The following is a 26,558-nucleotide window of genomic DNA, read 5'->3' as shown; positions in this document are numbered from 1 at the left end:
TTATCTAAAAGGTCATTGAGAGGTTCAAACAGCCTCAGATATTTGCTGGATATTCACGTATTTTATTTAGTCCATATATTAGGGTTGCTCCTGTTTAATCTCCTCGGGTTTGATGTTTGTGACTAGTGCATACACAGGGATGTGAAGCCGGAAAACATCCTCGTCACGAAACAGTCTGTGATTAAGCTTTGCGACTTTGGATTCGCTCGACTTTTGAGTGAGTATCAAAGTTTTCTTTAGTTAAGTGTCAAAGCTAGGGAGATTGTTAATATGATAAGGGATCTAAGTGCTATAGGAAGCTAGTTCTTGTATATTTAGGGCATAAGCTTGCAAGTCTACAATTACTGAAAACATGCATACAGTGGTTTAAAAATGTATATGCTATATGTAAATTTTATCACAATAAAGGGCTTACTAATATATTACCCTTCATCTTTTGCTAAAATAGTGCTTTTAAAAACTACTATTTTAGAAGAGTGGCTTTTAATAGAATCATCTGGGAAGCAATAAACTCTAAACACCATATTGATACCCCTCTAGGGATTCTGGTTTAACTGGACTGGTGTGGGGCTCAAACATCAGTAATTTTTAAAAGGACTATGTTCCAGGTGGTTTTCATGTGTAACCAGTGCTGTGAAGCACCGATTTGGAAAAACTGCAGGTGGGGCACGAGCTTGATTTCCCAGGTCTTTGCCCTCCCGGTTCTGACTCCCTGCACTGTTCCCTCTATTTTCCATGTCCCATGGCTGGCCAGCTGGACCGAGCGACTACTACACAGACTACGTGGCTACCAGGTGGTACCGCTCCCCAGAGCTGCTGGTGGGGGACACGCAGTACGGACCCCCAGTAGATGTTTGGGCGATTGGCTGTGTCTTTGCTGAGCTGCTGTCAGGGGTTCCTCTATGGCCAGGAAAATCAGATGTGGATCAGCTCTATCTGATTAGGAAAACCTTGGGTAAGTGCTGGGTTTTGTCCCATCTTTTGGAAACCAGATACTTCTACCCATGTCAGGGCAGAGCCAAGTTCCTAGTCTCATCCAGTGCCCTTTATAGTCACGAAACAGGGAAACTCAGAGCCTCATTGTAATGGCTCCATAAACGGTGTCCTTTGTAGGTATGTTCAGTTCAGTTCCGAGTCACTCAGTCGTGTCCAACTCTTTGCGACACCATGAATCGCAGCACGCCAGGCCTCCCTGTCCATCACCAACTGGCAGAGTTCACTCAAACTCACGTCCATCGAGTCAGTGATGCCATCCAGCTATCTCATCCTTTGTCGTCCCCTTCTCCTCCTGCCTCCAATCCCTCCCAGCATCAGAGTCTTTTCTAATGAGTCAACTCTTCGCATGAGGTGGCCAGAGTACTGGAGCTTCAGCTTTAGCATCATTCCCTCCAAAGAAATCCCAGGGCTGATCTCCTTCAGAATGGACTGGTTGGATGTCCTTGCAGTCCAAGGGACTCTCAAGAGTCTTCTCCAACTCCACAGTTCAAAACCATCGATTCTTCGGCACTCAGCCTTCTTCACAGTCCAACTCTCACATCCATACATGACCACAGGCAAAACCATAGCCTCGACTAGACTGACCTTAGTCGGCAAAGTAATGTCTCTGCTTTTGAATATGCTATCTAGGTTGGTCATAACTTTTCTTCCAAGGAGTAAGCATCTTTTAATTTCATGGCTGCAGTCACCATCTGCAGTGATTTTGGAGCCCCCCAAAATAAAGTCGAACACTGTTTCCACTGTTTCCCCATCTATTTGCCATGAAGTGATGGGACTGGATGCCATGATCTTCGTTTTCTGAATGTTGAGCTTTAAGCCAACTTTTTCACTTTCACTTTCATCAAGAGGCTTTTTAGTTCTTCTTCACTTTCTGCTATAAGGGTGGTGTCATCTGCATATCTGAGGTTATTGATATTTCTCCCAGCAATCTTGATTCCAGCTTGTGTTTCTCCCAGTCCAGCATTTCTCATGATGTACTCTGCATATAAGTTAAATAAGCAGGGTGACAGGATAGAGCCTTGACGTACTCCTTTTCCTATTTGGAACCAGTCTGTTGTTCCATGTCCAATTCTAACTGTTGCTTCCTGACCTGCATACAGATTTCTCAGGAGGCAGGTCATCTCTTTCAGAATTTTCCACAGTTTATTGTGATCCACACAGTCAAAGGCTTTGGCATAGTCAATAAAGCAGAAATAGATGCTTTTCTGGAACTCTCCTGCTTTTTCCCTCGGATGGATCCAGTGGATGTTGGCAATTTGACCTCTGGTTCCTCTGCCTTTTCTAAAACCAGCTTGAACATCTGGAAGTTCACAGTTCAGGTATTGCTGAAGCCTGGCTTGGAGAATTTTGAGCATTACTTTACTAGCATGTGAGATGAGTGCAATTGTGCAGTAGTTTGAACATTCTTTGGCATTGCCTTTCTTTGTAACTGGAATGAAAACTGACCTTTTCCAGTCCTGTGGCCACTGCTGAGTTTTCCAAACTTGCTGGCATATTGAGTGCAGCACTTCCACGGCATCATCTTTCAGGATTTGAAACAGCTCAACTGGAATGCCATCACCTCCACTAGCTTTGTTCATAGTGATGCTTCCACTTGACTTCACATTCCAGGATGTCTGGCTCTAGATGAGTGATCACACCATTGTGATTATCTGGGTCGTGAAGATCTTTTTTGTACAGTTCTTCTGTGTATTCTTGCCACCTTTTCTTAATATCTTCTGCTTCTGTTAGGTCCATACCATTTCTGTCCTTTATCGAGCCCATCTTTGCATGAAATGTTCCCTTGGTATCTCTAATTTTCTTGAAGAGATCTCTAGTCTTTCCCATTCTGTTGTTTTCCTCTATTTCTTTGCATTGATCCCTGAAGAAGGCTTTCTTATCTCTCCATGCTATTCTTTGGAACTCTGCATTCAGATGCTGATATCTTTCCTTTTCTCCTTTGCTTTTCACCTCTCTTCTTTTCACAGCTATTTGTAAGGCCTCCCCAGACAGCCATTTTGCTTTTTTGCATTTCTTTTCCATGGGGATGGTCTTGATCCCTGTCTCCTGTACAATGTCACAAACCTCATTCCATTGCTCATCAGGCACTCTATCTATCAGATCTAGGCCCTTAAATCTATTTCTCACTTCCACTGTATAATCATAAGGGACTTGATTTAGGTCATACCTGAATGGTCTAGCGGTTTTCCCTACTTTCTTCAATTTGAGTCTGAATTTGGTAACAAGGAGTTCATGATCTGAGCCACAGTCAGCTCCTGGTCTTGTTTTTGTTGACTGTATAGAGCTTCTCCATCTTTGGCTCCAAAGAATATAATCAATCTGATTTTGGTGTTGACCATCTGGTGATGTCCAATACAGCACCAATGAAAGGAAACCATAGAGCAGTGCTTGCTAACTGATCTAATGTTTTTGAGAGGATGAAAAACATTGTTTTTCTCTTTTTTGTTTTTTAAAATTTTTTATTGAAGTATAATTGACTTACAATATTATGTTAGTTTCAGAAAACTATACCCAGTATTTTGTAATATATCTATAACTGATCTAATTTTACCTTTCTCTTTCTTCTTGTCCAAAGGAGACCTCATTCCTAGGCACCAACATGTATTTAGCACAAATCAGTACTTCAGTGGGGTAAATATTCCAGACCCTGAAGATATGGTGAGTGACCTATTTTGGTAAGCTCTGCAGGTCAGAGCTATGTTTACCAGGATATTTAAGTGGTGATCATTCTCACTCAATGAATATACATGGGGAGTTGCAGTCTAACTAGGTTTTGATAGTTAGGCACCTGCCTGAGCTCCGTGGTCCATTTGGCACCAGAAGATCAGTCTAAGAGTGGAAAAAAAAACTGGAGCAAATTCGCTACAAGACCCTGGCCTTCAGTGCTAATTTACAGACAGCTGAGATTGTAGAGCTCTTTGCCCCAAACTCGCCTGTCCATCATTTTCAGCAGTTGAAGCTACAAAGCTCAGAGCTGATCAACCTGTAGACGATGACTCCTCCAGGAAAATCCAGCATGGTCCAAGCCCCTACTCTGCTGTGCTCTCTAGTCCCAGACCATGGGGGAAAATGGTGATGAACTTGCTTGGCCAGCCTCACTCTGATACCTGTTCTTTTGGCCAATGTGGAGAAAACACGTATTTTTCAAAAACTGAAAAAATTTTAAATGTGCATAGTCTAAAGCACTTTCAAGAATTTAGTCCAGTGAAACTATTAGACAAGAGTATAAAGATACTCTTGCCTGGAAAATCCCATGGACAGAGGAGCCTGGAAGGCTGCAGTCCATGGGGTCACTGAGGGTTGGACACGACTGAGCGACTTCATTTTCACCTTTTGCTTTCATGCACTGGAGAAGGAAATGGCAACCCACTCCAGTGTTCTTGCCTGGAGAATCCCAGGGACGGGGGAGCCTGGTGGGCTGCTGTCTCTGGGGTCGCACAGAGTCAGACATGACTGAAATGACTTAACAGCATAAAGATACAGCAAACATTTTTTGATGGAAACATGACATTCTTTAACAGAAATCATTTCCTTTAAAGAATTAATTAAATAGGTTATGGTACGTCCTTACAATAGAAATACCACATAGCCAATAAAAATAATTAGAGTCATATGTAATCACCTGATAAAAAAGGTCCGTAACATATTACTAAATGAAAAAAGTTATAAAATAGTATCCATAATTTGACATAATTTTAATGAATTTTAAATAAATATACATGTTTACATGTATAAATAAAAAATAATATGACAACCTCAAGAAAATCAGGCTATAAAGATTTTTCTATTTATGAAATAAATGGCTGCAAGGTATAGTATACCAAAATATTAACAGCGAATGTCTCTTTGTGGTGGTACAATTTGTTTCTTTCTTTATAGTTTTTTAAAGTGTCTTCTAATGAGCCTGTATTATAATCAGAAACATTTCAGAGCACAGTTAAGGTCTATGAAGTCCTGAGTTCCTACTGTCTAAGAAAGGTAGTTTCACACCGAAGTGAACCCTCCTCCATTGCTCAGTTTCCAGATGGAGGCTCCAGCCGGTTCCATCAGAGCTGTCTGTCCCTGCAGACTCTGGGCCAGTCCTGCAGTGAGGTCTCCCACCTCCTGCCTCCCTGCTGCCACCCTCCAGCAGCACTGGGAATTAGGGAAAGTGGGGCAGCGGCGTGCCTTCAAGGCCACAGAAGCAGGAATGACACCTGACATATGGCAGGCGACCCAGCTGCTCCCCTGTGACCTGGACATTCCCAGTGTCTCACTAAATGTCCCTTAGTGAACTTCCTGTTTGCTCTTCTACCAGTGAAACCTCAGAAACAGCCCAGGTTTCATCGGTGTAAAAGGCTTCCCATGGTTTCCCAGAGGTTGTCCTGCAGGGGATTTCCTGTTGACAGAAGCACAGGAAGATGCAGCATGGAGGCTGCACAGGTTGAATATCTGTGCCCGAGTCCCTCTGCCCGTCAGCCGCCCTGCCCGAAGGAGGCCTGCATGCTTCTGGGGGCAGGGAAACCGGCTAAGCAGGCAGGATGGGCCCCTGCCTATCACAGCCAACCGGCCGGCCTCGTCCCAGGCATCCTTGCTGAAACAGCAGGCCTCAGTGGTGCTCAGATTCAATGCACAAAAGTAGCAAGAGAAATAGTTTAGCTTAGGGAGTGGAGTGGGCTGCTCTCAAAGGCTCATACAGATCTGCTTTAGGATTTTATTTTTCCCTGTTGATCTTAGGCAACTCCAAAACTGAGGCTCTTATTTCTTATCAGTGGTGAGTAACTCCACACTTGGGAATTGGTTGCTGTTGGCTGGTTCCCTGAACTAAGTAACACTGTGCTCTTAAGCTTGATGGCAGCACCAGGGAACCACCGTCTTTATCCACACGATTCATCTTGGTCATTTATTTGACTCAGCCTGGTTAGCTCTTAGTTTCTCAGTTTTCCTCCGTTTTAGCCTCTTTATCAGTGGTGTGGGCTTCCCTGGTGGCTCAGACGGTAAAGAATCCGCCTGCAGTGTGGGAGACTTGAACTGGCCTGTCTGCCTGACATATGGCATTCCTTCTATTTTATAGTGTTTATTACTCCTGATTGTCGCCTGCCTGTGATTAGAGAAAAATAGCCTTAAATGGCCAAAGGAGATTGATGGATGTCTGCTCAGGAGACTCTTTAAACAGTGGGATAATCAGGGGGACAGCAGGCTCCTGTGGGAGGAGAGAACAGTGTTTATTCCAGAAAACCAAGAACATCTGTTCACCTGAGTAGGGAAAAATAATCTTTGTTACATAGCTCCCTTTAGGTAAATGTCAATAAATGCCATAATCAGGACCCCTTTCTAGAAATGCCAAACATTATTCTGAGACAAGGCAAGTTACATAAATTGGAGCAGAAAACAGGGAAATAACAATTGCTTGACAAGTGTTTTTTTTTCTTTTTTTTTTTCTAATTAGTATTCCCTCACAGTTTGCTACCTGAATCTGTTCTTTAGGAAGTAAAGGGGGTAAATGGTTAGGAAGAAAATTTGGAAAAGCAGTTTAGAGGATGGGGGAGAGTATAAGCTTATAAAACATTTTGGAAGTGGGGAAAGAAGGAACTTATGAAACAGACATAGGTGGGAGGTGGGGTGGGCAGAGGGTGGAGGAGGCAAAGAAGGTTCCAGGAAGATGCTTCTCTCACTCAAAAATTCAATCTGAAATAACTTTATATTTGAATATATGCTGTAAATAAAATCCATGTTTTCTTTCTCTCTTTTTCAACAGGAACCACTTGAATTAAAATTTCCAAATATCTCTTATCCTGCCCTGGACCTCTTAAAGGTAAAATCATGGCTTCCAACAGACCTGGGAGCACAGGGCAGCTGAATCATTGGGGAATCTGAATGATTATGTCAATCCATGCATTGAAAAGTGTTCCTTTTAGAATTCTTCTTCTCACTTGAAAAGTATACGTGCTTTTCATTTTTAAAATGAGTTACATAACAGTGAAAACAACTGTAAATATTTTTCACTTTAAATTACCCTAATATTGTACTTGAAATGTAAATTTTTAAGAGGAGGAATGTTTGTTTTACAAAAAGGATCCTTTTCTTAAAAAAAAAAACAACAAACTATTTAGCCATAGGATTCTTTTAAATAACACTCTAATATACTGAAAGTAGGTTTCAACTTTAAAACTTGATTTCCATACACATTTTCAAAAGTATATAGCCCTTGTGTAAAATGAAGTACCGATTAAAATATTTGCAAGCTAAGGTCAATGTCCCACCCATTATAAAAAGTATTTAAAACATTTACTGATGCATTTATAATTTTAGAAATGAGACAGTTCCTTGAGGTATGTAATTGTGAGATTTAATCTATCTAAGTATGAGCCCTCTAGCCTATTTACTGGCATAGCAAATAGTTAAGAATGATGTAACGTAAAGAGAGGTATGTCCCTTCTCCCTTACATACATGTAATACATGGGCTATTTCTGGAAGAATATACAAAAAATGACTGATTTTAGAAGACAGAATGGGAGAACTAGAGTGATGAAGAGACTTTGCTACATACTGTATGAAGTTTATTTTTATCATGTGTAGATATTATTTTTTTAATAAAAAAACTAGTTTTTACAAAGTAAAGTCAAGTACCCAAAACGGGTTAGGAGGATTATTCTAGTGGGACACTGAGGTGAACTCAAAAATCATGTCCTGCTCCCTCAGGGCAGAGCACCGAATGCCTCAAGAACAGAACAAGGTGAAGAAAATGATTCATTACTATTCCTAGAAACCATTCATTCATTCATTATGTGGTTACCCCCCAGGAATGATTGTGGAAGGAATGAAAGTCATGATTCGTGTGTTTTTCTTACTTTTTCATCCTTTTGGCCCCACCTGAAGAGTTTAATATTTCAAAGAAGAAAAAATGATATTAATAAGTTTATGCAGTTTTAGAGAGTAAGCAGAGGGGATTTTCTGTTCCTTTAGGGCTGTCTCCACATGAATCCTGCTGAGAGACTGACATGTGAGCAGCTGTTGCAGCATTCGTATTTTGACAGTATCAGAGAAATAGGGGATTCGGCAAAAGAGCATGAGAAACCAACAAGGAAGACGCTACGACGGAGCCGAAAGCACTTGCCGGGGGTAAAGCTGGGGCACTGCTTTACAGAAGCGTGCAGGGTTGCAATATCAGATGAGTTCATCTGGTACAGAGAGCCTGAATCTATACTTGAGGTGTCCGTTGTGGCTTGCAGTTCCAGCATCCTGTTATTCTTGTGTGAGGACACACAGCTCACAAGATCTACCGGCCAGGGTCCCAGAGACACTTACCTGTTAAGGGCCCTTCTTCCTGAATCCTAAAGATGACCCTGCCTAGTGGCTCCCTGCTGCCACCCAGGGGCCAGGGCTTTTGCTGTGCAGGAGCACAGGTCCCAGACAGAGACAAGGGAGTGAATTCCACTGAGCATGCTTCTTGTGCTTTGGAAAATGAAATTAAATTTACCCCAGGCAGCTCTCTGTCATCATGTTTACCTTCAGTACTGATTGACATTCCAGCTTTATCTGAAAAAGGAACTGTTTTCCTCCTTGACCCGTTAATCATTAGAGTTGGCTACGGTAAATGCGGTGATTATTACTTTCAGTGAGAATAGCAGAACAGTATGTTTAACCAGAGCACAGCATCCAGGCTGCACACTGGGAGCCCGTGAAGATTTGTGATTGCTGTAAAGTGGGAAGAGTGGCCTTGCATTAAGTGTCTTGTCATAAACCAAGAGCTGTTCTGATTTAGAATGGATTGTAGTTGGAACCACAGTTAGGATGAGCTGGCTGCTCCTGATTGCTTCTTTCATCTGCTCAGGTGCCCCTTAAGCTTTAAATTATCTTGCCTTAGTCTTTCCCCTTGCAGTTTCCACTGCTGAGTGGTATCTGGGTGGTGTTTGTGAGATTTGGAGGAGAGAAGAGGGTGGATAGTCCATTAGGAACAGATACCACATGAAACCCAGTGCCCTAAAATAGACCAGAGTTAGGAAGTTAAGAATGCTTTTCATACTAAGCAGACTTTCCCCTCAGTTACTCCTTACCTTACTGTTTCTTTGAGTTCAGGAGTAAAGGGTCTAGATAGAAATATTTTTACATGAAAGAATAGAGGAACCTCACTAATTTGTATATCACTTGTAGGTTTGATTTAAAAGTCCTGAAAAGTATTCGTTTTTCAGATACCTAAGTCCATATAGTACCATAAAAAATATGTGTTCCCTTGCTTTCGTTTGACATTGAGGATGAATTCAGACATTTTCTGGCAGCATTAAAGGAGCAGTTTTGCCTTTTTAAGTAAGGTAGTAGGTGGCCAAATCATCTGAGTGTTTCAGACATCAGTTTTCTTTCCTGTAAGACAAGGTATTGGCTTAAATGATCCCTAAGGTCCCAGCAAGCTCTTAACTCCTGTGAATATATGCTTTTTTTCCAATACTATTAACATGTAGATTTCCCCTTCCTTTTCATATCCTCTAAATTTCCTTTATGTACATGTTTTGTACATTATACAAGTACATGTTTTGCTTTATTATAAACAATAAATCTTGAAAAGGAAAAGCAGAGACCAGATTTATAGGAGGCAGTGAGCTCCCTGTCCATCAATTCCTCCATCTTGATTGGAGCCCCTGAGCTCCAGATGTAAACATTCTGTTCTCTCTCAGATCCCGGATTCTATGCAGAAAGAGTATTTCTGTGCTGAAAAAATTATTTACCTTTTTTTGAATGTGTTATGGATAATGAAAAAAGTGTGTGGCATTGACCGTAATTCTGTTTTGTATTTTCAGTTGCAGTGCCTACCTCAGCTGACCAGCAGCAGCATCCTTCCAGCTCTGGATAACAAGAAATATTGCTGTAACACCAAGAAACTTAACTACCATTTTCCAAACATTTAAAGAGCTTGGAGATTGATGATAAAAAAAGAGTTGATCATCAATTTGAATAAAACATACATTTGGTTGAAAACAATCACAACGTTGGAAAAAGCCTCAGGAGAAAATTTAAGTAACTAAGTGGGGGAGGCCACATGGCAAGATGTGAAGGAAAATTCCAGAGGCAGTCTTCCATGCATGACGATGCTGTCCAGAACAGAAAGGAACAACTTCTTTGGATTTTCACTTGTATTTTTATTGTATCTAAGTAGCTGAGCTGATGGACAGAATATAAACTGTATCTACTGTACTCACTTATACCTCTGGCAAAATAGAGATGCAAAAGAAAAAAGATTTATGCTATAATCGTACCAGATAGAACAGGTGAAAATGGATTACAGAATGCCCATATATTTTTTTGGATCTCTGTTGCTTTGAGTCCTGTCTCCTGCTTCTTCAGATTTTCTCATCATATTTAAGGAGGGTTTTAGTTCTTAAAAGCAAAATGTTTAAAATTCCATTTCCTGCTTGTTCTAGTTCTTGATTTTTATATATGGAAACTTCTTGAATATTTGAGTCATTCAAAATATTTAAAATCATATGGATTATCATAAAAGGACTGTAATTTATCTGCTTATATATTTAATGATGTGTTTATAGACACTTCTTACATATACTTCGGTCTACCTTTAGTAAAGGATGCATCTTAGTCATTCTTGCAGGCAAGATGGGTTGACTATAATCTGTCTACATTTGTTCACCCAGTTACCCTTGCAAACAATGGCATGAAGCTTGGCAGTTGACCAAGGGGTAGAACAAGATCTACAGGCTTTGCAGGAACTGAGCCTGCCAGCCTGAAAGTAATTAGTACTCCATTCTCTCCAGTTCTGCCTCAGACTTGGAGACAGAGCAACAGGCAGGACTATATACAGTGATCTGGGTTTTGGAAGAAACTGCTTATAAACTTTCACTTGGGTCATAAGAGACATTATGTTTTAAGTTGATGTTTCCCTGAAGTATCTTTATACTGCACACGCATATATGTGTGTATATATACCAACCTAACAGTTAAACACTGACAATAATAGGCCAAAGTGATATTATTGACAATTGCTAGCTTTGTACAGTGGTACTTAAAATGATGACATATAATTAGCTTTGATTTGGCCTATTGCTTCTATTCAAAAAGCTTTTTCGTCTTTGTCCCCTGGACATAAGGGCAATATGAAGCTGATGTCTGTTTCTTATTGCTCAGCCCCATTTCTGATTGATGTGCTGCTGTTTCCTAGCAGTTCTCGCCATGGGTTTTGAAGATGTATTTTACTGTTTACTGTATCTTCAAAACATTTCTTTTGCACTTCAATTTACTGCTATATTAATTTTCTTCATGACAGCATTTGATTGTTTTTACGTACTACACAGTGATCTACCAAATTCTGGCACCTGTTCAATAATTTTGACTACCCCAGCCAGTTTAATGATAGCCTAAGGCTTCCTGATGTATGTAGCTTCTTGCATAAAGTTGACAGTGGGCTAACAGTCACAATATAATCTAATTCTTGTTACATAGACTTTGATTCAAATGACAAAGAAGAACATCCAACTTCTGCAATAGTGTAAATTTTGTATTTTCTTTTTCCATTACCCCTAACAATGCACTTGACGAGGCAGATGACTGTAACTGCCTAATTTACCCAGTATTTTTAAAGAATCCCATTCAGAATAGAAAAGTATCTCCAGACTAACTTGTGGGCAGTCAGTTGCTTCATCACATAGTAATCAAATAAACCTGAGACAGAAGTGGTCATTTTTTTCTGACTTCTATAAAATGTATGCTTATACTTAACCATATCCGTGATCCTTTCTTCATCACGGAATCACCACTGTTTCACATGAGACAAACATTTCCTGATTTTTAAAATGACAGTGGCAATTAGTAAATAGTACATCATTTATGGCATGTGCTATTTACATAATCCAGTTTCTAAACACAACTAAAATTCATTTTTCTACTATAAGAGTGCATCACAGAAAGTGTTTATTTTAAAACTATCTCCAGTCACGGTTATATCCAACCAAATAATGTTCAAACCAAACATACAGACATCCTCAAACAAGTTGGCATATAACTAACAATAATAAAATCAGATCTTTATTTTTACCTCTTTGAAATGGCCCTGATTCTATCTATTTATGATATTCATTATTACTGTGTTCTAGACATAAAGTGAATTTTGTGCTCATACTCATGGGAAATACTATCCAACATATATGAGGGAATACAAATTAGTTTCTAATTGACATGTTAAATTTTTCCTCTTTAAGCAGTTTTTAAATTTAAGCAAAAATAGGTAAAGCTGTGCTGGTCTTCATTATTGTTTCCTCTGGTTTATTGGAATAAGCAAAGTTATTTAAATCCAGCCAAGTATTTATGTCTAGTTTTAATAAAACACCAGATTAAGCCTACAGACTAGACAAATTAGCCAGAAACTGTTTATTCAGAGAAAGGATGTATGTTACAAAGAGCACAGATATGCAGGATCATGAGAAATGCATGCAAATCCTGGGAAGCAATGGGAATGCTCCAGCAACCTCTGATTACTTTGCATAATTGACTCCATCAATGAATCTGAAATTTAGCTTTCAGTTTTTCATAATTGTACATTTATAGTAACATGCTTCAATAACTTTAAAATGAAGCAAATTACTGTTAAAAAGTAAATACCTGTACTGTACATTTAAATCATTTTAAAGAACTTAAGTATCTATATCGAGATATTTATATAGATACCATTATAAAATAAAGCATATATTAAAATTAATAGGGTATCTGATTTGCACTTAATATGATTTAGTGTACATAAATTCTTACTTCCGACTTAGTAACTTTAGTGAATCACATCTGAATGTTTATTTTCTACATGATGGATGCTGCTAAAATGTCATGATATAACATCCTTATAGTTCTGCTGATAACTATATAATATTTGTTGCTGTTAAGGATCAATTTAAAATGACACTCTACACTGAATTAAGATACTTATTGAAATATTATTTTACTTCAAGTCTAATTTTAGCTCCAGAGAAGGCAGTGATGTCTTAAAGGCTTGAACAATTTTTTCTTTTTCTTTTACTCCAGGAAGATCACTTAGAAACAAATACTTGAGGTTCCTGTAAAAAAAAAGAAAATTTTAAAAGTTAATATAATTTGACCTTTACTCTTATAGCATTAAAAATAAACTTGTTTTATTGGCTTTTTAAGAAATTACACACAGTGTGTGTTCATATCATCCTACACATGCAAAATGACTTTTGGAACAGTAATCTTAGAGCACTACTTTAAATGAGATTCATGCTAGGAACTAATCCAGACTTTGGAAAGTTTAGTTGTTCTGGTTATGTCAATAATTCTGCTGAGTTTTTCCAAATATGTATATTATGGCATAGAACTCCTTTGTATGTTAAGAATAAAATATGACATCAGTTGTAGTTATGATTTTTTGAATCTGACACTAAAAGTAAAAACAAAGCAAATATAAACAAGTGGAACTACATCAAGTTGAAAGGCTTCTGCACAGCCAAGAAAACCATTAACAAAATGAAAAGGCAACCTACTCAACAGGAGAAAATACCTGCAAGTCATATATCTAATAAGGGGCTAATATCCAAAATGTATAAGCTCATACAACTCAATAGCAAAAAACCTGAACAATGCAATTTTTAAAATGGGCAAATATCTGAATAGACATTTTTCCAAAGAGGGCATACAGATGGAGAACAGGTACAGGAAGAGATACTCTACATCATTATCAGGGAAATACAAACCAGAACCACAATGAGATAGCACCCTACATTTGTTAGAATGGCTATTATCAAAAAGACTAGAAATAAGTGTTGGCGAGGACGTAGAGGAAAGGGAATCTTTGTGCATGGTTGATGGGACTGTAAATTGGGGCAGTCATATGAAAAACAGCATAAAGATTCCTCAAAAAATTAAAAAAGAACTACCAAATGATTCAATAATTCTTTGTTTCAGTATTTATCTGAAGAAAACAAAAACACTAACTCAACAAGACATCTGCACACCTGTGTTCAGTGCAGCATTATTTACAATAGTCACTCTACAGAAACAACCTAAAAGTCCACTGATGGATCAGTGAATAGAGAAAATACAGGATATGCATATATGTAGTATTGAGCCATAAAAAAATAAAATTCAACACTGGCGACAAACCGGATGGACCTCGAGGGCATTATGCTAAGTGAAGTCAGTCAGACAGAGAAAGACACATACCGTGTGATCTCCTGTATGTGCAAGCTGAAAATAAACAAGCACGCTCACAGACACACAAAACAGATTGGTGGTTATTGCCAAGCCGGGGTGAGAAGCAGGAAAAATGGGTGAACTGTGCTATGTTTCTGCTTTTATTTTAAATGAGATTGAAGTTTAAAAATATTAATCTTAACCTAGAAAGGAAAAGAAACTGGGGAAGTTCTTAAAACAACTCAAGTTTCTATTATGAGATGAAGCCACAAAGCCTGAACTAATGTAAGAGACAAACAATCTGGTACTTTTGGTTCTAATGTTTAAGATTTCTCAAACTTCCTGTGATGCTGAGGTTATTGGCAGAACATGGGGGGAAAATACTTTAAAAGATGAGGAGGAAGTATAATTGCTGATGTTTACTGAGAGCACCAACAACTGTAATAGGCATCATGCTAGGTGCTTTATGTAATTGATTTTTTAAAAAAGATGCTTCCTAAAAAATGCAGTACAACTATAAGATATTAAAGTTGATAACTTCAATTGTTTTAAAGTATTGTGGCTGAAAGTTAAACCATTTTTTAAAATTCTGTTTTTCAGAATTAAAAAAAGATACCATCTCTCAACTGTTTTAAATTCTGATTCTTCACCTTAACATGATCAAGTTTCCATTTTGACACTGACCACCTACCTGAAATGATGCAAAGCAATGATACCTTTGTCTGTGACATTCCCACATGAAATTATTTCCATTTCCAACATGCTTTTTTGTAAATTTTCAAGTTGGCTAAGTCTCTCCAAACAACCATCCTCAATATAGTGACACTTGCATAGTCTTATTTTTTCAACATACTGTAGGCCTTCTGGAAGGGAAAAAAGTACAGTTTAAGAACCCGCTTTACCATTAAGATGATCAACTGTCCTAGTTTGCCCAGGACTGTTCTGGTGTCAGGACTGAAAGTCCTAAGTCCTAGGAAACCTCTTAATCCCAGGAAAACTGGAACAATTAGTCACCCTATTAACCACACAAAGTATTCACTACATGGATTGTGCTGACAGACAGGGCCATTCCACAGTCAGATGCCCATGCACTGAGGAATGAAATGCCCACACAAGCAGAGGCTGTGTGGATATAATTATTTCTATATTAGTCAGGGTTACTCAATGACAGAAGTTTGACAAAGATAGTTTAACAAACAAGACCTTGAATATCAAGTTGATAAACCGCAGCTTAGTGTGGAGAGAAAGGAGAGGAGGGTACTTGTAACCTCTATGTAACTTAAGAATAAATATCATACACAAGAAGAGACAAGCTGGATTGGACTGAAAAGGGCGAGAAGGACACCCGTGTGACTCTAAGAGTGAGTCAACTGCAACCAAAGGTCATTGCAAACCACCTGCATTTCCCATAACAAACGGTAGAGGACTTACCCATGTGATCAAACCCGATGCTCATGATGCAGGAATCGGTGGCGTCAATTGCCTGAATCTTGTATTTGTCCAGAGGGCCTGTCGGGAGATGGTTGTAGTCCTTCTGCCACCTCTCCTGGCCGTGGTAGCGCACCATGGCCCCACAGCGCAGCAGCCACTCCGACGCTGCCCTGTCAGGACCCACGTCCCTGATACGGTCATGATCCACTCTGGGGGGACGAGAAGAAGAGCAGGAAGCTTCTACTATCGCCACTCGCTTCTCAGCCATGTTCACCAACATAAATACAGAATAGCAACTGCTTTTCACTTCATGTGATGAGGAGGGAGATAAATCCATGAAAAGAAAACATTCAATGGTAGCTCTACTTGCTACCATTTTTGCTTGTGTTTTCAAGTGAACACTGTCAAAGCATTTTTTTTTTTTTTAATCTGAGTTTATCAGGCAGACATGGGTCTTTATTGACTCGTATGCAGCATAGTAGCTTGACTCCAGGAGATATTCAGTAACTACGTATTGAACGAATGACAACACTTGGTTATAATTTTCATTAATGATAAAAGATTTAAAAAGGGAATAATTTTGAACATTTGTTCAAATTAATGTCCGTAAGTGATCTTTATTAATTTTTACACATGCCTTTTTCTCTAGTTAGTGGTATTAATGCTGTATTAAGCAATGAGGAGGTTAGTTTTGCCAGTTTCAAAATAAGCATGCCACCAAATAACATTTTTAAAACTTGAATTCACTTGATAGTATTCAAAAGGTTAACTACATTGCTTAAGTCACAGAATAAAATATTCTAACATCACTGAGCTTTTCTGATTATAAAAATAATAAAAGATCATTTAAAAAAGCTTGAAAGGCACTGAGAGAATGAATAAAAAGAATCACTGAAGTCCTGCAACCCAGTCAGTCACAGTTAATATTCTATAACCTATCTTTTTTTGGTCTTTATTTAATTTTTTTTTTAAGAAAATTAGGATCATACTGCATACACAACACAAATAACATCTGAAATATAAGAAAACCAAATTAGCCACTGGGAACTCATCGAGCTGAAACAATCCCCATGTTTCTTCACTTTAGTAAGGGTAACTTACTTATTAAACACTGCATTCAACCAGCCCCAGAAGTATCGGGAGTCATGTGACCATGGGAGTTTCTTTAAGCCACAGAGCTGCTGGGAAATTTTTCCAAACAGCATCATTTGCCCTAGACACATAAAATAGCATTCATATTAGATCATCAGTTGGCAATCAGAACCCATACATACAGTAATTTACTTCACAACTTCAGACTCAATGCTCTTGTGATGATAAAGCTGGCTCATTTACCCCTCAGTAGTTATTGAGCAAGTTACTGCTGTTTGTTTTTTTGGTTTCTTTTGCTGCAAAGGAGAGGCAGAATTGGATGGTCTCTATGGTTCCTCCCAGCCTTGACATTAAGTTATACTTGTTCGATCTTCAATTGGAGTCCGCCCACAGTGGCGCCACCTGGTGTCCATTCAAGTAGTGCATTTACAGATTTACCGAAACCAGTTCCAGTCCCAATCCACATTTCCAGTATCAAAATGACAAACTAAAATCATCGAAGAAGCAATGTATCAAGGTTAAGCCATTTACATCCAGAAAAGGAGAGGAATCATGGAAATAGATCTTCCTATGAAAAGATTGTAAGTAGCGTCCCCAGAACAGTGCAAACCAAGAACTATGCCAGGGCAGCTGGGAAAGACTAGACAAGCAACTTAACCTCTCTGACCCTTGGTTTTCTCATTTATAAAATGAGATGATTGGCTCGGATGATTTCCAGCTGTAAAAATCCATAACCCTGAGTTGAGAAAGTGATTTCGAAACTGGGTCTCAACCTGACTTAAAGTGCCAGGAGGGGGGAGGACACAGACAAATGACACATTGTCTTTGAGGAGCTGACAACTTAATGCAGGGTACAGTGAGCTAAAACAGGTCACCAGGTGGTTAAAATAAATGACGGAGCCTGAAAAATACCTCAAAAGAGTAAAGACAAGGATTTCAACAAAGATGCCAAGCAAAGGTAGGTCAGGTGACTAGCTGTGGTGGGAACGTTTAAGACTTGTTGTAGTTCAGTTGGGTTAGAACATGGGGGTCATGAGGAGACCGACAGTATACAGTCCCAATGGGAAGGGTCTCCTGTGTGGCTTCTGCAGGTAGCTAGGAGTCACTGAGCTTTCAGCACAGAGCGCTGGCATGGTCAGAACTGTGCTTCAGGAAGATTACTCAGACAGCAGCAGCAAGAATGAGGGCCATTCAAAGATGAGGAGACTGAAGCCCCGATATTAAGTAACTCACTGACACCCTAAAATCCTGGAAGAAGGCAGGGTATTAATAAATGCCTGTGTTTAAAGGGACTTGCCCAGTGTTTCATGGCTAATTGTTAGCAGTGCAGTGCTGAAACCTGAACCTAACTTTCACTCTTATTAGTCACGGGCTCTTTCCTCAGTCCTTGAATGGTTCTAGAACTCAAGAGAAAGAAGAGGACTAGAAAGAGTCCTGAGAGGGAACCACATTAGAGCTGAGGAAATGCCCGAGGATGTTGAGGCTGTAAACAATGAGAGCTGAGGTCTGAGGACAGTACCCTGGAGTCATCTATTACCTTCTTCCCTGCTTTTCCGCCATTACTCTGCCTTCATTACTACAAATGTGTCTCCACGCTATAAATACTTCCTCCCACATTCTCACATCTTCACTGCTTTTGATTAAATCTCTCACTATCCGTGCCCACTTCAGCAACTTCTTTGGCTGCCAACCATATTTACAAATTGGGTCTTTCCGGATTCATCCCAGGCTGTTCCTTCCTAGTTCCCTCCTAGAGTCCTCCCTGCCCCACCTAGAATCCTTTGGAAATCTTTCCCAACCTCAAGACTTTATTCAAATACCATCTCCATCCATCTATTCATTCATGCAATAAAGATTTAAAGTATGCAGAGCAAAAGGAAGAGCAAAAATCACACATTCATTTCAATTATTCCCAACACCAGGCACAGCACCATCCCCTAATGCAAGTTCAATAAATATTTGGAATTAACAATCTTCAATGGCTGACAAATTCTCATGCAGAAACAAAGAAACTGTCATTAAGCAGAAAAATTAGAGAAGTATGAAAACTGAAGTCACTTGATTCATTTTGGTCAACTGTATATTTCAGCTTAAGAGAAAGACCAAATTTACTTTAGCTTACGATCTCTAGAAATACTGGATATTATATTCAAAATAATTTAAACATGAAAATTGTTTTTATTTTTCAGTAAACCTAAAAAAAAATAACTGGTAGGTTTTTGCATTCTCAACTGTAATTTTGTTAATTAATTGATACTGGGAATTTCAAATGAATTGCAGCAGCTACCTCTAAGAATGCTTTCTAGAGGGAAAGAGGAGACCTCTGGTGGTGAGTTGGTGAATTTAACTTTAATAAATTAAAAGAAGGGCTTCCGGGAAGGCTCAGCAGATAAGGAATCTAACTGCAATGCAGGAGGCACAGGAGACTCGGGTTTGATTCCTAGATTGGGAAAATCCCCTGGAGAAGGAAATGGCAACCCACTTTAGCACTCTTGCCTGGAAAATTCGATGGACAGAAGAACCTGGCAGGCCACAGTCCATGGGGTCTCAGTCAGACACAACTGAGTGACTAGGCACACAAATTAAAAGAAACCACTCAAATTCAAGTTAAAAAATAAACATTACTAAGCTACTGCTGTGATAAATGACTCAGGAATTCAAATTATTTAAAAAATTCTTCTTACTATCATAACATGGCTTGGAGCCGTAAGTTTTTAACAGATGTTTCCAAAAGTTGATAGGAAGTTTGTGACTTAGAGAAGGCCAGAGCTCTAATGTGTGCCTCAAAATAGGAGATGGAGAGTTCTCCAATTTGCATAAAAACAAGTTTCTTTTAAAAAGTGCAGGTTCTCTTTTTATATATTAAACATAATTACTTAGGTGGCCTATTCAAAGTGATGGCTAATTTAGGGGTCAAAAAGACTAAACTAGCCAACCTGTTCTTGAGGGCAGTGAAAGTGTGGAGAGAAGGGTGAGGTGGTATCAGAACTGGGGAGTTTCCCCCCCAGATTATAACCCCACTTCACTGGAATCATCCATTACTGATGCCAGTTCTTATTCCTGATGTATCTAGAGTCTAGTGAAATAGAGTGACAGAGCACTTCCTTAGGAATAGAAGCAAAGGTCCCCAAAGTCACCCTAGGCCAGTATCACTTGACACTCACTGAACTAACTTCTTATAGGTTCTGACCTAGATGGAAGGTGAACATGAATTCTTAGCTTCAGGAGGGTGTGGTGGCCAGAAAACAAATGTCTTTAGCCAAAGACATTACAGGGTCAATGAATGTAAGGTGAGCTCTTGATTTGAGATAATCGAGAGGAAACAAATTAATGTACAGTCAAGACTAGGCGAGAAGCTAAGCAGAGAAAATTTTATAAAAAGTACATGTGTATTTTGAGTTCTTTCACTTTGCTAAACTAGGAAGTACAGGCTCAAAATCACAGAAGAGTAAAACAGTTACTACTATGGACTGACTCATGAAAGCCTGACCACAGACCCTAGATTGTATAATTCTATACTCAACCTAGTAATAAATCAACTACAATCCTGTGCAATGGTTAAAATAAAAAATAGTGATAGTACCAAAAGGTGGCGACACTGAAGAGGAACTCGATCACTCAACATTGCTGGTGGGAATGTAAAATGGTACAGCCACTTTGGAAAGGAGTTTGGCACTTACAAAGCTAAACATGTGCTTATCAGATGATCCAGCAATTGGACTCTTGGGCATTTATCCCAGAGAAACAAAAACAGGCTCACACAAAAAGCTGTACACTAAGTTTCATAGCAGCTTTATTCGAAATAGTCAAAAAACTAGAAGTAACTCAGTTATCCTCCAAAGGGTGAATGGTTAAGCATGTTGTAGTACATTCATACCATGAAATACTTCACGGCAATAAGACAGAATGAACTATCAATACATGCAACAATTTGGATGGCTCTCATGGGATAATGCTAAGTGAAAAAGTCAATTCCAAAAAGTTACATACTATATAATTTTGTTTATGTAACATTCTTGACATGTCAAAATTTTAGAAAGTGAGAACAGAATGGGTAAGAGGGTGCCTTGCTGGAGGGATCTTGGTGGTGATGGATCTGTGTTGTAGCTTGCCTACAACATTCTACACATGGGGAGGTCCCTGGCGGTCCAGTGGTTGGGACACTCTCACTGCCAGGGTTCAGAGTTCCATCCATAGTCAGAGAACTAAGATTCCATAAGCCCCATTGCATGACCAAAAATAATACTAATAATAATAAGAAGAAGGAGAATCTATACAGGTGTGATAAAATCTGTACAGGACTAAACACAAACACAAATGCAAAACAGGCTATCTGAATAAGATCCATGGGCTGTTCCTGGTTATGCTGTTGTATCAAACTTTTACAAGATGTTACTATTTGAGAAGACTGTGTAAAGGGTACACAGGATCTCTACTGTTTCTTACAACTGCATGGAAATCTACAATTAACTCAAAATTCAAATTAAGAAATTTTCTAATAAAAAATTAAAAACTAAAAATGAATATCTTATTTTTCATTTGTGATGAACAAGCAGGCAACATTCCACATTATTTTCACAAAGAAAATATGCATAACTATCCAAGTGATAAAAACCATATAAACATAATAAAAACCATCATTTTATTGAGCATTTTACTGTGCTAAACATCTGATGAGCCTTATCTTGCTCATAAAAAGTCCTATGAGGGGGACCCTACATCACTCATAGTTCACACAGGAGGGGCTGAGGGAAAGGGGTGACTCCACTTTCCCAAGCTATGTGACTAATAACTGGAGCCAAATTCAGACAGGCAAGTAAGTTTTCCCAGCAATAAAGTCAGTGCCCATGGGGTGATCAGTGGTGTCCGGCTCTTTGCCACCCCATGGACTGCAGGTCGCCAGGCTCCTCTGTCCACAGAGTTTTCCAGGCAAAAATCCTGGAGTGGGTTGCCATTTCCTACTCCAGGGGATCTTCCGGACCCAGGGACTGAACCTGCGCCTCCTGCATTGGCACTGGAAGCATATTCTTTACCACTAAATCCAAATACAGTAATAAAGTTACATCGTTCTATTTTTGTTTTGCTCAGCTGTCCTGACCCTAAAAATTAAAAAACAAAAAACAAAAAACAAAGCCTTCCATCAAACGCTGACAACAGGTGTTAGGCACAGAGCTAGAGGATCACGTAATCTGACACAGGTCTTTCAGAGACTACAGAGCCTGCTTCCCTCATTTTATAGCTAAACAGGGGTGAAGTGACATGCACAGGTGAATCATTGTTTCCAGGCCTGCAAAGCATATTTAAAACCAGGCCAGTATTAAAAAAAAAAAAAAAAAAAGGAAACAGATCGCTAAATGACGGCAGAGACCGAGCAGTCTGTTTCATTTATGCGCTCAATATTTACAAGACCAATAATGAATGACATGTCAGGAGCCACATATATGGATGGCCAGAAAACAGCAGACTATCAGGCGTCGCCATGACAGAGCCTCGGTCTGGAGAAGGTTGGGGCTGGACTGTGCCCTTTAGTGAGCACTCCGCTCTGTAGGAGACTCATTGGAGACAGAGGTTCTCCGCAAGAAGCCGCTAGGGACGTGGGGCGGGGCTAGGAAGAGGCGAGGTTGAGAGGGCGGAGCCACGAGGGACGCGGGGAGGGGTCGAGGGGGCGGGGCCTAGCTGGAGGAAAGGAGGGCCTCTGGGCCTGCCCTAACGAGAATTTTCACCATCATCATCCCCAGACTTTGTCCTGCGGCGCCAAGTCCGCTGGGCTGTGCAGGTCGAGGACGCCTGACTCGGCGGGCCAGATTTTCAGTTAGCCCAGAGATGGGAGAAGGGAAAGGGGAGAGGGTGACCACCACTAGTCCCGCCCCTCTCGGGGCCTAGCTCCTCTACTCACGGCGGCAAAAGGAAGGAGCAAGCTGGCGTCCCCAGCGTCTACGGCGGCGCAGGCCTGCCCTTCGCCCTCCGCCGCGCGCGTCCATTGGCCACTGGCGGCTGCGCCCACGTGGGGCGAAGGTGCGCCCTTCATTGGCCTCTGCCTGGGGGGCGGGGCTAGAGGGCGCTGGGACGCGGGCATTGCAGGTCTCAAGGGCTGGCTTCTAGAGCTTGAGGCAGGGAAAGGGGCCCAGACGATGGGACCCGCGCTGCGTTACCTGGGCAGTGTCTGCGGACGGGCCCGCGGGATTTTCCCCGGGGGCTTCTCCGCGGCGCGCACACCCGCGTCGGGGAAATCCCGGCTGTTGTGCCAGGGTGGCCGCAGAGCCAGCACCAGGTGAGTACCCGCTGGCCCGCCCCCCGCGGTCTGCGCTGCCTCTCTTGGAGGTGCCTAGTGCTGGACCTCTGCCTCTGCTCTTCTTCGCTGTCCTCGGCGAGAGAGAAGGTCGGGATCCTGTGAAGCCCGGGCTCCAGCCTCAGATCCCAGGAGCTATCTGGCTGGATCACTCGTAGGCTTGTGGGCGAGAGGAGAAGAATAAGAAAGGCAGTGTCGAGTAGAGGTCAAGAACAGTCCTGGCTTTGAATACAACTCCACCGCTTCCCATTCAACCCTGGGCGGGTTGCTTAAGCTCCTTTAAGGCTCAGTTGTGAATCGGAACCTAGTCTCTCGCGCAAGTGGTCGTTTTGAGGATTAAAAGGACCTCACACACTGTAAGCAATTAAACGTGCTGTTTGTTCGCTGGTCTTCCTGATGTTACTTGGAACATCTGAAACCGGTCTTAAATCATTCCGTTCCCTGGCACACACACGGCTGCATAGAGTTGTCCGTATGAGAAGCAGCTCAGCTGCTAATCAAACCCTGCAGAATTCAGCGTCCTGTGATTTGAAATGTGGAGATCACGTATGAAATTACTGTTTTTTACCTGCTCTCTGTATGGGGAGCGGTTTATGCGAAGGTTTCAAAGCTGGAAAGCTCTTGGCTCTTTTTCGGGAACTAGCATGTGGGCAACATGAGTGTGAGTGGAGCTTGGCGGAACAGAGGATGGTGTGGAAAGACACCGGAGAGGGGTTACATCACAGCAGAGGTTTTGCTTTAACTGCACGTGGAATTTTATTCTAAGGGCTCTGGGAGACTTTTAAAGACGTGATTAAATGTTGATGTTTCAAAAGTTGATTCTGGCTGCTGTGTATTAGTGGGTTGGAGGGGAATTAGTGTGGAATAGGATTTGTGATTCATCGTGTTCTTTTGGGAACCTTTTCTTAAGGGAAGAAAAGTAAGGTTAGTGAAGGTTTTGTTTATACTTTTTTAATTTTGAAATGATTAAAGATCCATAGGAAGTCCCCCTTCCCAAAGAAAACCCACAAAAACCCAGACCAGAGAGCTCTCATGTACCCTTTTTCACCCAATTTGCTCCAACATCTTACCTAACTGTAATAACTGTCAAAACAAGGAAAAGGATATTAGCACAATCCATAGACCTTGTTCAGATTTTCATCAGTTTTCCATGCACTCGTTTTTTTTTAATTGCTTCACTACTTACAGACTTTATTCTATATAACATTTAGTATCTTAAAAGATTATTTTGAAAATTGAAATTATATTAGGTAGATAGATTTGGAGGAGAATTGCTTCTTTATAATTTTGAGTTTTCCCATCCATGAACTTGGCATATCTTTTCATTTATGCATACTCATTTGTTATTTAGGAGCTTCCCAGGTGGCTCAGTAGAAGAATCCACTTGTCAGTGCAGGAGTGGGAGGAAACACAGGTTTGATCCCTGGGTCCAGAAGATCCCCTGGAGGAGGAAATGGCAACCCACTCCAGTATTCTTGCCAGGATAATACCATGGACAGAGGAGTATTCTCCATGGGATGGCAAAGAGTTGGACACGACTGAGCATGCACACACACGCCTTTGTTATTTAATAGAGTTTAAAATTTTTCTCTGTGAAGTTCGTTTTTTCTTAGGTTAATTCTTAGATTCCCTTATTGTTTTGTTGCTATGATAAATAATGTCTTATATTCTTTCAGCTGGATTTTACTTGTATAGAATATGCTCTTTTTTTTTTTTAATGCTGTTTTGTATTTCTTATCCAGTATTGGGGATTTCCCTGGTAGCTCAGATGGTAAAGCCTCTGCCTGCAATGCAGGAGACCTGGGTTCAGTCCCTGGGTTGGGAAGATCCCCTGGAGAAGGAAGTGGCAACCCTCTCCAATATTATTGCCTGGGAAATTCCACGGATAGAGGAGCCTGGTGGGCTACAGTCCAAGGTGTCACTAAGAGTCGGACATGATTTGGAAACTAACACTTTATCACTTTAGGGCTTTCCCAAGTGGCTCAGTGGTAAAGAATCTACCTGTCAAGTAGGAGACACGAGTTCAGTCCCTGAATTGGAAAGATCCCTTGGAGAAGGAAATGGCAACCCACTCCAGCATCCTCGCCTGGAAAATCCTATGGACAGAGGATCCAGTCCATGGGGTCACAAAAGAGACAGACATGACTTAGCGACTAAACAACACCAACATCCAGTTTTGGCACCTGAGTCACAGGTACTTCATAAAATGAGTTAGGGAGTTTTCAGCTTTTTAAATTTTTCTGGAACATCTTCGATGATAGAGATTATCCATTCCTTGAAATTTTGGTAAAATTTACACACTCTGTGTGTGTGTGTGTGTGTGTGTGTGTGTGTGTGTGTTTAGGTGGAAAGCTTTTGATGACTAATTTATAGCAATTGATTCCAAACTTCTATTTCTTCTTGTCTCAGTAATTTTGCTTGAGTCCCTCACCCCATTTCATCTACGTTATCAAACTTATTAGCACATAGATCTTCATAATGTTCTTTGATTAGGTTTAAGATCATTGTCATGTCTTTACATGTTTTTCCTTATATTATTTATTTGTGTCATCTCACTTTTTTCCTCATTACTATTGCCAGAGATTTGTCTACTTTATAAATCTTTGCAAATAAAGGATTTTTCTTCTTTGTTATATTTTATTATATATATGTTTGTTTTATATACATCTGTATATATTATTTTTCCTTATTGTATTTAACTTCTTGAGTTGATAACTCATTAAATTTTGGTACAGTAGTGTTTTTAGGAGTGTCTCTTGCATGTTAAAGTTCCTGTAGCCTTTTTTATCTAAGAATATCTTTATTGAATCCTCATATTTAAATGATACAGTTTAACTCTAGGTTAGAAATCCTTTTTTTCTTCCTGAAACTACTACTTCATTGACTTTTGTTGTTGTTGTTGTTGTTGTTGTTGTTGTTTTGTTTTGTTTTTTGGCTTCTTTTGTTTGTTTGTTTGCTTTCTGTCTTTTGCCTACAACGTGCAGCATGTGGGACTTTATTTCCTGGGCCTGGGGTGGAACCCTCACCCTCTGTGTTGGCAGTTAACTACTGGACCACCAAGGAAGTGGCTCTACTGACTTATGGATGTCATTGTCACAATTTAGAAATCTGATGTCAAGTGAATTCATATTCATATTTTCTCTTATATTGGAGCATAGTTGATTAACAATGTTGTGTTAGTTTCAGGTATGCAGCAAAGTGATGCAGTTATATACATACATGTATCTGTTCTTTTTCTAATTCTTTTTCCATTATCTTATTACAGAATATTGAGCAGAGTTCCCTGTAGGTCCTCGCTGGTTATCAGTTTTAAATATTGCAGTGTGTACCTGTCAATCCCAAATTCCCAATCTATCTATCCCTCCCCCCACCTATCTTACCCCCTGGGTACCACTAGTTCATTCTCTAAGTCTGTCTTTCTGTTTTGTAAATAAGTTCATTTGTATCATTTTTTTAGATTGCCCAATTAAGCAATGTATGATATTTGTCTTTATCTGACTTATTTCTCTTAGTTTGATAATCGTCAGGTTCATCCATATTGCTGAAAATGGCATTATTTCTTTTTAATGACTGAGTAATATTCCATTGTATATACGCACCGCATCTTTGTCCATTCATTTGTTGATG

General features: G+C 40.1%; 3 protein-coding genes across 6 annotated transcripts in view; 2 read left to right on the top strand and 1 right to left on the bottom strand.

Moving 5' to 3' along the window:
- The window catches only part of CDKL1 (cyclin dependent kinase like 1), a 60,950-nt gene extending 46,205 nt beyond the window's left edge, over nucleotides 1-14,745 (top strand). For both annotated transcript variants that reach the window (XM_015096973.4, XM_042252309.2), the window contains exons 5-10: nucleotides 127-217; nucleotides 755-955; nucleotides 3,572-3,654; nucleotides 6,734-6,790; nucleotides 7,943-8,098; nucleotides 9,772-14,745. In XM_015096973.4, coding sequence (XP_014952459.1) covers nucleotides 127-217; nucleotides 755-955; nucleotides 3,572-3,654; nucleotides 6,734-6,790; nucleotides 7,943-8,098; nucleotides 9,772-9,879 — 696 coding nt within the window. In that variant the 3' untranslated portion in view covers nucleotides 9,880-14,745. The remainder of the gene's footprint in view (nucleotides 1-126; nucleotides 218-754; nucleotides 956-3,571; nucleotides 3,655-6,733; nucleotides 6,791-7,942; nucleotides 8,099-9,771) is intronic.
- Nucleotides 10,090-22,598, bottom strand: DMAC2L (distal membrane arm assembly component 2 like). Its single transcript, XM_004010512.6, has 5 exons — nucleotides 22,539-22,598; nucleotides 16,652-16,763; nucleotides 15,551-15,759; nucleotides 14,811-14,982; nucleotides 10,090-13,026 (listed from the first exon to the last, which is right to left on the bottom strand). Exons 2-5 carry the CDS (start codon nucleotides 16,756-16,758, stop codon nucleotides 12,912-12,914), a joined length of 603 nt encoding a protein of 200 aa, XP_004010561.1. The 5' UTR covers nucleotides 16,759-16,763; nucleotides 22,539-22,598; the 3' UTR covers nucleotides 10,090-12,911.
- Nucleotides 22,599-22,695: 97 nt separating this feature from the next.
- Nucleotides 22,696-26,558, top strand: part of L2HGDH (L-2-hydroxyglutarate dehydrogenase) — a 51,217-nt gene continuing 47,354 nt past the window's right edge. For all 3 annotated transcript variants that reach the window (XM_042252308.1, XM_015096969.3, XM_015096970.4), the window contains exon 1: nucleotides 22,696-22,913. In XM_042252308.1, coding sequence (XP_042108242.1) covers nucleotides 22,774-22,913 — 140 coding nt within the window. In that variant the 5' untranslated portion in view covers nucleotides 22,696-22,773. The remainder of the gene's footprint in view (nucleotides 22,914-26,558) is intronic.

Source organism: Ovis aries, chromosome 7, assembly GCF_016772045.2.
Source record: "Ovis aries strain OAR_USU_Benz2616 breed Rambouillet chromosome 7, ARS-UI_Ramb_v3.0, whole genome shotgun sequence".
Lineage (NCBI taxonomy): Eukaryota > Metazoa > Chordata > Mammalia > Artiodactyla > Bovidae > Ovis > Ovis aries.
This window is presented reverse-complemented; position numbering and strand designations above follow the sequence as displayed.